The 11,294-nt window shown below is 41.5% G+C and overlaps 1 protein-coding gene and 1 non-coding gene across 3 annotated transcripts in view; both read left to right on the top strand.

Annotated features, from left to right (window-relative positions):
• Nucleotides 1-7,474, top strand: part of LOC137890536 (high affinity choline transporter 1-like) — a 20,343-nt gene extending 12,869 nt beyond the window's left edge. For both annotated transcript variants that reach the window (XM_068734653.1, XM_068734654.1), the window contains exons 5-9: nt 921-1,069; nt 2,043-2,186; nt 2,321-2,474; nt 3,180-3,397; nt 4,052-7,474. In XM_068734653.1, coding sequence (XP_068590754.1) covers nt 921-1,069; nt 2,043-2,186; nt 2,321-2,474; nt 3,180-3,397; nt 4,052-4,594 — 1,208 coding nt within the window. In that variant the 3' untranslated portion in view covers nt 4,595-7,474. The remainder of the gene's footprint in view (nt 1-920; nt 1,070-2,042; nt 2,187-2,320; nt 2,475-3,179; nt 3,398-4,051) is intronic.
• A 3,609-nt stretch (nt 7,475-11,083) lies between these two features.
• On the top strand, nt 11,084-11,157 carry trnai-aau (transfer RNA isoleucine (anticodon AAU)). The gene has a single exon. It is a non-coding gene; the product is annotated as a tRNA-Ile (tRNA).
• Nucleotides 11,158-11,294: the final 137 nt, after the last annotated feature.

Raw genomic sequence — 11,294 nt, 5'->3', positions numbered from 1 at the left:
GTGAAGTATGCGTTGTCAAGACGACGCAAAGACGGGGGTGGTTTAGCGGGGTGACGGGGTCAGCAGGGTGGTAAGTCGCGCTCGATGGTGCCGATCTGACACTTTTTATGTTTAAGGGCATTGTTGTGTGTGGCTGCAGGCTGCGGCTGGGGAGACCCTGGCAATGTGGGAGAAGAGCTGGTGAAGGTAGTGTCGTTTTGCTTGCCATGTTTTGAGTAACAAGATGTCTTCTTTTATTATTCACTTGTTTATCTCTACTTATACGTGTTTTACACATTTGTTTCACTACTTGAAGACACTTCTCTTTTACCTTCCTGCTTGATTTTCTTTACTTAATTCAGAATTATCAGTATTAGGGTGATAATTCATCTAAGAGGGTGAAAAACGGCATATTTTGGAGTCACAATCAATAGGCTGCTTCTGTTATGTGTTTCCTGTACAGTTGTTTTTTGTTACAATTTTATCGTTATCACTTTTATGTTGGCTTGTTGCTTTATCTAAGCTCTTGGGTGCTTTTTAAAAGTTTAACCAAAGCCTCCCATGCTTACGTGTAGCTTTATTATTGATTTCAATAACTACCAATGTAATGTTTGGCTTTTTTTTTGTTGTTAAAAGTTTAATTTATTTGTGCTTTTTGGGGGAAAAAAACTGCAGTAAGATATGAAAAGTAAAACAAGACAATAGCATTGCCTAGCGTCTTTAGTATAAGTACATACAAGTGGATGCATGTATAATGCGTGTCTGTGTGAGAGGGAACATATTTAAAAGCCTGAAAGAGATTGAGAACTTAATAAAACACGTAGTCTAATTATCACAGCAAGCAGTTGCATGTATCTGTAGCAACCAACGCCTGTACATTAGTTCAACTTGGTGTAAGACTTTTTGCCTCCGATGCTCATCGCTCTGTTGTGTTGCTCCAGGTGGAACTATGAGTGTGATCCTGGACCTGCCCTACGTCTACTCCATCATCATCTCCTCAGTGGTGGCCATGATCTACACACTGCTGGGGGGGCTCTACTCTGTGGCCTACACAGACGTCATCCAGCTCATCCTCATCTTCATCAGTCTGGTGCGTAACGTCTAGCTATAGCACCACCTTGAACAGTCAGAAGGGGAGGGTAAACCTCGTAGCTCATTCTTCTATTGAATGATGAACATCGTGCACGTATCCCATTACAACACTCAACCACATTGTAGTAACAAGTTGATGAAGGAAGACGACGGGATCACATTTTCTGCAGAGGTACCTGGTAGCTTATTAACTATGCTTGCTGATTAATTGACCTGCTCGATTAAAGCATGTACTGATTTCATCAGCCTATTCAATAACAGCTCCAGTTACATGTGTCATACCCCACAGACTTCAGGCGGCCACCGTTAGCATCAAAATGTGGGGTCTGATTAGTTTATGTATTGAGACGTTAACGTCAGCTCGTTGGACATTCTCTGTCTGGATAGTTTTTTGTTGTGTGTGGAGTGGACACTGGCACTATTTAGGAGGAAGGTCATTGGGCCTCATTCACTAAACCTGAATACAGGAAAGGTTGCTGGTCGATTGGCTTAGCCCAAAGACTGAAAACTGTGGGAAATGGCTAGCCTGGGCTCTGTGCGAAAGACAACGTTATAGCGATCCGTTTTTACATTTCACAAAAATGGAATATGGCAATGCTGATGATTCACACCGGACCCAGAGTGCATAGTTGCACGCAGATTTTCCACATTCCTGCACCACATTTTCCGTAGCACTGCTTGAGAAACGGCTTTAAAGCTGCACCCCTGTTTTAGTGTATACACAGACTTCTTCTCCGGGTTGACTTAAAAGTTGAGCTTCATGAAATTCCATTTCAAATTCCATGAAAACTGCCCATTATTACATCCGCTGATAAAGAGCACGCGATACGATTGAAAAGAGGGAGTTCTGGATCATTATGACCCGTGTAAAGTTAATCGTTGTGTGCATAGGTGTGCCGTGCAGCGCTTCGAAAACTGAGTGCCGAGCCCAAAATCACATTAGCTGTATCCTTGTGTGTTTGTGTATACAGTGGGTGTGCGTTCCTTTCCTGTTGACCAACCCTCACTCTATGGACATCTCACTGACGGCCTACAACGAGACCTTTCAGGCTCCCTGGATCGGCACGGTGGAGTTCGACGAGGCCGGCAAGTGGTTTGACGACTTCATGTTGTTGGTGAGTGGGCTTGTTGTTTCCATTTGATGAGCCAACACAACAACAGCAAAGGCATGAGAGGATTGTTCCTTTTTTTTTGTCCTGCACTGCAAACTGATTCCTGTCTTCATGTCTGAACCTTGTGTTTGTGCCAGGCTCTGGGTGGTTTAGCCTATCAAGCGTTCTACCAAAGAATCCTGTCCGCCTCATCTTACACCCAGGCTCAAGTGACCTGCTTCGCCTCTTCGGGCTTCTGCCTGGTGCTGGGTATCCCCTCCATTCTGGTGGGGGCTGTGGCTGCCTCTACAGGTACACACTCTTCACACTTAACAGCCCTGGAATATTCTTAAGTCTGCTTTCATTTTCAAGGTTCGAGGTTCATTTGTTGCCATTGTACGACACAGGGTAGCACAACGAAATGCAGTTGTATTCGGGTTTTGCTAGGTAAAAGAAAAAGAGGAAAGAAGCTGCTCAGAAGTCTTATATTTCTGTATCTTTTGCCAGATGGCAGCAGGGTGAACAGGCTGTGGCTGGTGTTGGTCATGTCTTTTAATATCCTTTGGGTGTTTCGCAGGCACCTCTTGTCACCAATATCACTGGTACTCGGAAGATGGTTACCTATGACGTTTTTGGGCCCTTCAGTCCTGGGCCGTGCACGTCCAATGCCACAATTGTCCAGTCAGGATGCTTCATATTGCTCTTCTGTAAACGTTTACAAGAACTTGGCACTGGAGCTCTGCCATCTTTAGTTTCCTTATGAAATAAAGCCATTTATGAGCTTTCTCCACCAGAATGGAGATGTGTGATGACCATGTCAGGTTGTTTGTGATGCTGATTTCCAGGAACTTAAAATTGTTCACTTTCTCCACCTCAGCTCCGTTGATGTAGACAGGGGTTTGTGTTTTTTTCGAATATGATTATTCTCACCATTTCACTGAATTAATCTCTGTTTATTAGATACAACCCATTACTTCGTTCTTAATCCAAAAATGCATCTCTCTTTCTTCCTCCCAGACTGGAACTCAACCAGTTATGGATTACCCACCCCATACGAGCGCAACCAGGCAGGCTCAATCCTCCCCATCGCCCTGCAGTTCCTCACACCGCCCTACATCTCCATCATCGGCATCGGAGCTGTAGCCGCTGCCGTCATGTCCTCCATGGACTCGGCTCTCCTGTCCTCCGCCTCGTTGTTTTCCTCAAATATATACAAGAACATCCTCAGGAAGCAGGTGAGAATCTTGGAGAAAGACATTAACGTTGTGCATATCTGTAATCAAATACTGAATACTACTGTTTAAAGTTTGAAGGCTCCAAACTGTGTAACAAAATCTTAATGTTTGCCCTGTAATCTGATCCTGTCATAGTCACGGACCGAACATGATTTAAAAATCTTAAATTTGATGCATTTGAATATGTCATTTAAAGGTTGATTAACCTCAGAGACTGTATCACTATACTGGACTCACAACGCAAGCTGGAGGCCGCAACACAAGTTTTTGACTTTTCAATGCTGTTAAAACTGGGCACATTATGTTGTCATTCTGTACATTCTGTACAGTATGTGCAGTATGCCCACTGTTTTACACAGCTTGTCTTGTGTATGATGTTTGCTCTATTACAACAATGATTTCATTGTTACGCCCCCAAGGAATGTTGTTGTAGTGCTGCAACCTATGGGTGCTGTACTCTCTTGGTGAATGGACTTGCATTCATAAAGGGCCTTTCTAGTCTGCCGATCTACCGTTAAGTGACAACCCGCTGTAACTCTGAGACACAGCCACACCCAGAAGGTCTCGAGACCAGAAGATCATTACTATAACAAGGTGAAATGTGCAACTTAACTCTCTTTGTGTTTCTTCTTGTCGTTCTCTCCGCTCCTGCAGGCGTCAGACCATGAGATGCAATGGGTGATCCGTATCTCGGTGGTGGTGGTGGGTCTGATTGGCACTGCTCTGACCTTTCTGGACAACAGCGTCCTGGTCTTCTGGCTTGTGGGCGTGGACATGTCCTACACCATCATGTTCCCACAGCTGGTCTGCGTCCTCTTCTTCAAAGTGTCCAACGGCTACGGAGCTACCCTGGGCTACCTGATGGGAATCCTCCTGAGGGTAATGAGCGGCGAGCCCCTCATTGGCCTCCCGCCTGCCATCCACTTCCCTGGCTGCCGTCCGGACGACGAGGGAAAGCTAACCCAGTTTTTCCCCTTCCGCACCACTATCATGGTCACCTCGCTCTTGTCCATCCTGCTCGTCTCCTGGCTGACATCCATCATTTTCAACAAGGGTCTGTTGCCTGAGAGTTGGGATGTGTTCAAGATCAAACGCAAGGAGAAACCAACAGCCAGAGCAGTGGACGACGAGAAGGCCAACTCTGGTAACGAAGAAGCCTCAGCGGCCAAGCAGCTCCTGGAAACCACCAGCTGCTGAAGAGGCTTCACGAGGAGGGAGAGAAGATGGTGTACTGGCTGGAGGCGAACATGTTTGATCGTCTGCTAAGCAGGCATTCACAGAGGGGGAACAATGGCAAAGGCTGGACATTAGCCCAGTTTGATCTGAGCTACTTGCACCCTACTTCATCAGTTGCCTCATTGCCTTCTACAGAGAATATATAGATATATAGATATATATATACATATATATATATATATATATATATATATATATATATATATAGATATATAGATATAGATATATATAGATATCATCATCATCATCCATTTGGATGCACACAAAGTTCATCCGCCGAGCCATTTAAATAAATTTTGCATTTGGATAAAAAAGGGTTAAACAGAAGTTGAATGTCCTCAACAATACAACTGTACGCTCTTATTCATTAGATACCCCTCCCTAAAAACAAACTTTTATATTTGCACAGATTTATACAAATACAATTTTTTTCCCACATTTTGACAAATTGAGATTTGACTTTTGACCTGAACACAGTTCCTTCCCGAAGTGCTGTGGCAACACAAAAGACATGTTCCGCATACTCTCTGCAGAAACAGGAACCATCAAGACATCTGATTTTTTTTTTTCCTTTACTGAAAAAAAACATTCATCAGCTAGGCCGGCCGGAAGGAAACGTGTCTCACGGTGCTGTACTGCACTGCAAGTGCACCTAGCCCCTCGCTCAGTGTGAACAGTGTGAGCTATGTGCAGCATGGCAGAGCTCTCATTCACAGCGGAACTAAGAAATGCTATCCAAAGAACACCTGCACTCTCTGCGCGTTTCTGCGGCGCATTTTTGAAAGACATTTCTATATTTAACAGTTTATTTTAATGTGATCTGTTCTCTTCCTTTCTGTAGTTGATCTGCTGCCTTCAGCTCTACTTCACTGTGATTCTTCTTTGCGTATTTGTTCGTATTAGGTCGTCAATCCTCCCTTCACATAAAACAATTGCTCGTACACCAATTTGATTTTGTTTTAGAAAGACTTCTGCTGTTTTCTGATAGCAGCGTATTATCAGACCCTTCTGTTTTGCAGCGGTCCACACTCCTGAGGATATTTATTTTTATTTTTTTTTTAGAAAAATGAATGTGTGTGCAAAGAGAGAGAGTTTTGTGAACATATCAAAGATGTGAAGATGCATAGTTACACGTGCATTTTTTTCAGAGCAACGTTTTACCTCCATTGCTCAAATACTCCTTCCGTCGACACCATCAAGTTTCAGACTCTTTGTTCGCACTGAAGCGTCCCGACCTGTCTGGCTGCTGCCGTGTTGTGTCGCAGCGCATGGCTGGTGGCATCAAAAATCAGAAAACGACAATCAAAAGCACAAAAAGTCGCACAAAACACAATTTCAGTCATTTAAAAGTAACTGTTTTGTCATGACTACCAGCAGGGAGAAACAAAACTGCAGAACTCGATCTCCCAGCATTCATCATTGGCCCATTCCCTTCACCTGCAATTTACTCACACGATGAATCATTGAATGTTGCGGTTTTCTAGATAAAGAACGCCAAACGTATCCTTGGTGAGAGTTGTGCCTTTCAGTTTGCCCGTGAACTTTGTGCTGTATTTCTTTTGTTTTCTGTTACATACTGTATGCAAAGCTGTAGCTTACAGTGGGATCATTATTTCCTCTGTGGTGGTGAAAGTGTTTGCAGCGAAATTCCTGAGAATTTACCTATAGCTTCACAACAGTGCAAATTTGACTGTTCAATTTGAATGTGTGTTTTGTTTTTTTCTGAGCCATCTTGCAGTTTTGTTGCGCAAAGAGATTCCGGCTAACAAGGGTTAGTCAGAACGCCGTTCTCTACCATACTGTAGCTCACAAAAATCACTGGAATCTGGTCTCGCTCCACTGTCAGCGGCCATTGTAAAAGGGGTGTATACTCTTGACACTGTTCAAATACCTCATGGAGTGGTAATGTTGGCTCTAAAGTATACACAACTTTAACCTATGATTCTAACTTCTATGCAAAGAAAAACTGTATGAATGTCATTTTCCAAAGACTGATTGCACAGAACAAACTGTTCTCAAAAAAGGACGCATTCAGGGCACAATGCATCCATCTTTTTGTTGCGTGATTGTAATGTCAACCTGTATTTACTCTTGTATACTGTACAGTCCTCGTCATCATGATGTGTATATTAACACTTTTTTTTTTTATCTAAGCTGATTGCTATGCGTTGTGAGTTCTAGAAGAAAAACACAAAAGTGTATTTTATCTCAAGTTAGCGATGTTTTTTAAAGTGAAATAACTTCACCTGCATTTTGCGGAACATGAAATGTAATTTCACCTTCAGACGTGGTTTGAATCGCTGGGTGGCGGTTTATTTGTGTCAGTGCAGGGATTCTGAACAGCTGTGCGTTGTACACATATCACAGGAAATGCATCCTGCTGAGTGAAAGTATCGGCCATTTAGGATGAACACTCCGGCTTGATAACGTCTCCAGACGTGATTTGACGGAGGAAAACTTGCCTGCAGTCCTCAGCAAGCCGTCCACAGTGTAATGAAGGATGGCAACGCCTTAATATTGCAGCGTATGTTTATTATCAACCGTGCATTACGTCACTTTTTGAAGACAAATGTTTTGTTTTCCATGTGGGGTAAATCAAGTATCATTTCTGAAAGTTCTGAACAGTTGTACGTTTTACAATATCAATTGGTAGTATATTGTATTATCCATCAATATGTTTGTATACTAATAAGCATGTTGATTTACATTAACAATGATGTTTGTATACTGAACTTCTGTGACAGCTGTTCACTGTCGCCACTTGGCAAGGTCCTACTTTGTGATCAATTAATGGAAAAGCCCATGGGCTGATGTTCTGTCAGAATAAAGGCTGAAACCAAATCGCTGTTTCTTTGGGGTCTTAAATCATCTTAGTGGCTCATGCAACTCGTGAGCCGTCCAAAAATGTCTAAATTGTTTTCGCAGGCGTCCAAATTACTTAACTGGTTAAATGGCGGGCGAGCTTCTCAAAAGACACCGGCGGTAAAAAGGAAACAACAATGGTGGTACATCATACACCATGAAATGCTTCGTATTGGTGATTAGAGAAGCCATGGAAGGTGTGACACTTCATCCTCTTGTTATTAATGACACTTTGGTTTGTTGAGGATTAAAGTTTCCACATGATTTAATAGCGTTGTCTGTAAAATCGATCATACTCCTTGACCCCCTGTCCAACCATTCAGAGCCATGAGACATGAACATTTCTTCATGAGATTCAGGATTCCAGCAGCCCATAATGCTCAGGATGGGCTGAATCACAACTATTAATAAAAACTGCTTATGTGCAAATTCTCTCATGTGACCCAAGTTACCTTTTAGCAGTCCTGTTGCAACGGTTTGACGCTTGGACACTTGAGCTTGGGGCTAAGCAAACCAGCTATGTTAGATGGCTTCAACACACATCGCCTACGTGAGGCTGGCGCTCACTCTGTTGGGTGAATATTAGGTTCCTCCCTTTTGTTCAATCGTATTCAGCTTGAGAAGATATCGCTGATATCGGGCTTATCCACCATTGTTCAATGTTTAACTCGTAAGGGAAAAAAAAACGGACCATGCTCCAGTTTTCAGATGAGTAGGAGAAGTTTACTGAGGATTGTTTTGGCTTTTTTTTTTTTGTTCAGCAATGGATCAAGTGGTAAAGCTCTTTGATTGATTGGTGTCATGTTTTATTTTGGTGAAAAAGATTTTTACTTTGAAATTTAACTCTTACTAGGGTTCATGAAATGCCTGGGCAGCAAAAAATACTGCTAGATGAAATATATTGGGATCTCTTGTTAAAACAAAAAGTCTTAAAGCTGCCAGTTGAGTGGAGGAAAGGGGCCGTGGCCTCACTTCATTCTCGTTCTATTTATAACAGGTGGATGCAATCAACATGCAATCGTGTTCCAAAGCAGAGGATTCTGTTGCCCTTAATTATAGCAGCTGTTTAGCTAATTGGAATATCAGAGCAGATGGTTTCGCTGAAAAACAAATGTCTCAACACGAACAGGCGAGGTTAGGGTTTGAATACGACTCTAAATCATAAAGATAACAACCGAACAACCGATTTTTTTAAATTTGTTTTCTTTAGCAATTGTAACGTCGGCTAAATAAGTCCTCGCTCTGGAGGGTAAGTCAATATTGGTTTTATTAATCTGACAGCCATGAAGTATTTCTACTGTGTGATGCAGAACGTTAAGAAGTGCAATATAAAGTTACCTGAATGCTATTTTGCTAACCACTGCAGATACATAGAACTATGTTAGCATGCTAGGCTATTTGAAAATCATCCGTCAGCACGAGCACTGCCCTGTTATGGTTCAGCTTTAACTCTATTGCTCAGGTATTTTTATTTTTCCATTAGTAAAGGTCAGACGACATCCTCTTTATAGACCAGAGAGCTGTGATAATATGTCTACTCCATTCTCCTCTCTAGTCCAACCTGAAAAACATCTCTTCCATGCCACTAGTGTCCTATCCCAGTGATGCCCATGTGTCCCTGTTCACTGGTCCTCAGCAGCTGGTGGGACATGTCATCCACCCTGGTCATTTGAGAACTGACACGCAAGTCTTCAGGCCAGGGTCTGGAGGAGAGACAACACACTGATGCCACCTTCCCCTTTAGGGTAAGAAATCCTTTAAGAAATCCCCCCAAAAGCAGCGCCTCTCATTGGTCACAATACAACACAGATCAGAGGTTATCTCCGTAGAACCGATCAGTGCTGTCCGCTCAATGCTTTACAAAGTGAAAAGACACAACTTCTGCTTATGTACAGGAACTATACATAGACGTATACCTCGGGTCCAATCATGTCCCTGTTTCTCTCGTATCTCTTGCTGTTTCTCAACAAATACAAAGCAGATCGAGAGTACATGACTGAGCTACAGAGAGAGACCACGGAGGACGATAACACAATGATAACACAAACTCTCTGGACGCTCCTGCAACGGTTGTCTTTTGCTTTTCTTTGCGATAAAATGTTTCTTGAGATTAATTAATACACAAAGTATACAAGCAAAAGCACCACAACAACAAAAAAAAGTACATTCAAGAAATACAAACTGCAGGATAATGTACACAATGAAACTGAAGAAAGTTGACACTGGTAGATTCTGCAAAATGCTGGATTACTTTGATGGCAATGGTTGCCAAGATGTGTAAATTGCTTTCTGCAATATCTACGCATGGCAGCGATTATTGTTACATTTAATAAAAGGGACCAGAATAACCGCAAGACTAGTGACTCAATCTCAAACAGCATCCCTGTGTGTCCTTTAACACACCGAGGAGGCTCGGTTCACTGATGGCAGTGATGAGGGCTGGTATGCAGTCTCTGCTTTTTTCCAGTATACGTTTCCACTAACTGAGCTACCAGGCTGAATGTGTGTGTGTGTGTGTGTGTGTGTGTGTGTGTGTGTGTGTGTGTGTGTGTGTGTGTGTGTGTGTGTGTGTGTGTGTGTGTGTGTGTGTGTGTGGAAAAAAACCCCAGCAAACCTTTGACTAAGTCCTGAACTCCTGGGGAGGAGAGGGATACAGAGGCATGATTTCACAATCACTCAGCATGAGCTCGATCTCATTTTCTGTTGGCTGTATCACATAGCAGTCAGGCATGTGTATCTGCTGAGAGAGGGCAGTCAGCACTGGCACCTCAAAGTGTATGGAGGACAGAATATCACTTAAGTATAAATAAATAAATGCATTGATAAACGTATGAATAAATACAGGAATGAATAAATAAATGCTTAAATAAATGTTTGAATACAGAAATAAATAAAAGAATAATTAAATGCTGAAATATATATTGAAATAAATAAATAAAAGTATAAATAAATAAATGCAGAAATAAATATGGAATGATTTGCTAGGAATCAATAAATAAATGAAGGTGTACAGAAATGTAGAAATATATTATTTATTTTTGTCCTGTTTAGGTATCAACTTATATTTATTCATTTCAGCATTTATCTATTCTTTTATTTATTTATTTCAGCATTTCAATATTTCTGTATTTCTTTCAGCATTTATTTATTCTTTTATTTAATCATTTCTGTTTTTATACATTTATTAATGCATTTATTTATTTATTTATTTATTTATACGTAAGACATTTCGCCCTCCATAAAAGTGTGCTTGATATGGCTCCAACAAAAACAGTTGTGGCTATCAGTCTATTTGGATCTGGTTATCCCAGTATAGGTGTATAATATAGTATATTATATCATAATAAGTAGTTAAAAAGTCATAGTATAGTATACCGAAAAAAGGCATAAAAAGGCATAGTATAGTACAACTGAAAAAGTCATAGTATAGCATGTCGACCAAAGTCCCAAGAAATCATCATATATTATATATTATAGCGAATAATCGGCTCCAAAAACAAACCCTACAGACGCCATTAAAATAAACATGCGTACAAACGAATTATGCTTAAGGTAATAAGTCCAAATTGATACAAATGAAAGACAAGTGGCCGGTTAGCTCAGTTGGTTAGAGCGTGGTGCTAATAACGCCAAGGTCGCGGGTTCGATCCCCGTACTGGCCATGATTATTTTAGTCGGAAACATAACTTCCATTACACCGACTTGTACTGTCACGTGGAATTTCTCGTCATTACGATAAATATAATCTATAGTCCTGTAGTGCTTTCCTTTATTTTCAGACCATCAGACAAAAATCACT

The sequence above is a fragment of the Cebidichthys violaceus genome, unplaced genomic scaffold (genome assembly GCF_023349555.1).
Source record: "Cebidichthys violaceus isolate CVI_PGR_0920_01 unplaced genomic scaffold, fCebVio1.0.p SCAF_66, whole genome shotgun sequence".
Classification (NCBI taxonomy): domain Eukaryota; kingdom Metazoa; phylum Chordata; class Actinopteri; order Perciformes; family Stichaeidae; genus Cebidichthys; species Cebidichthys violaceus.
The sequence above is the reverse complement of the archived record's forward strand: the minus strand, read 5'-3'. Positions and strand labels throughout refer to the sequence as shown.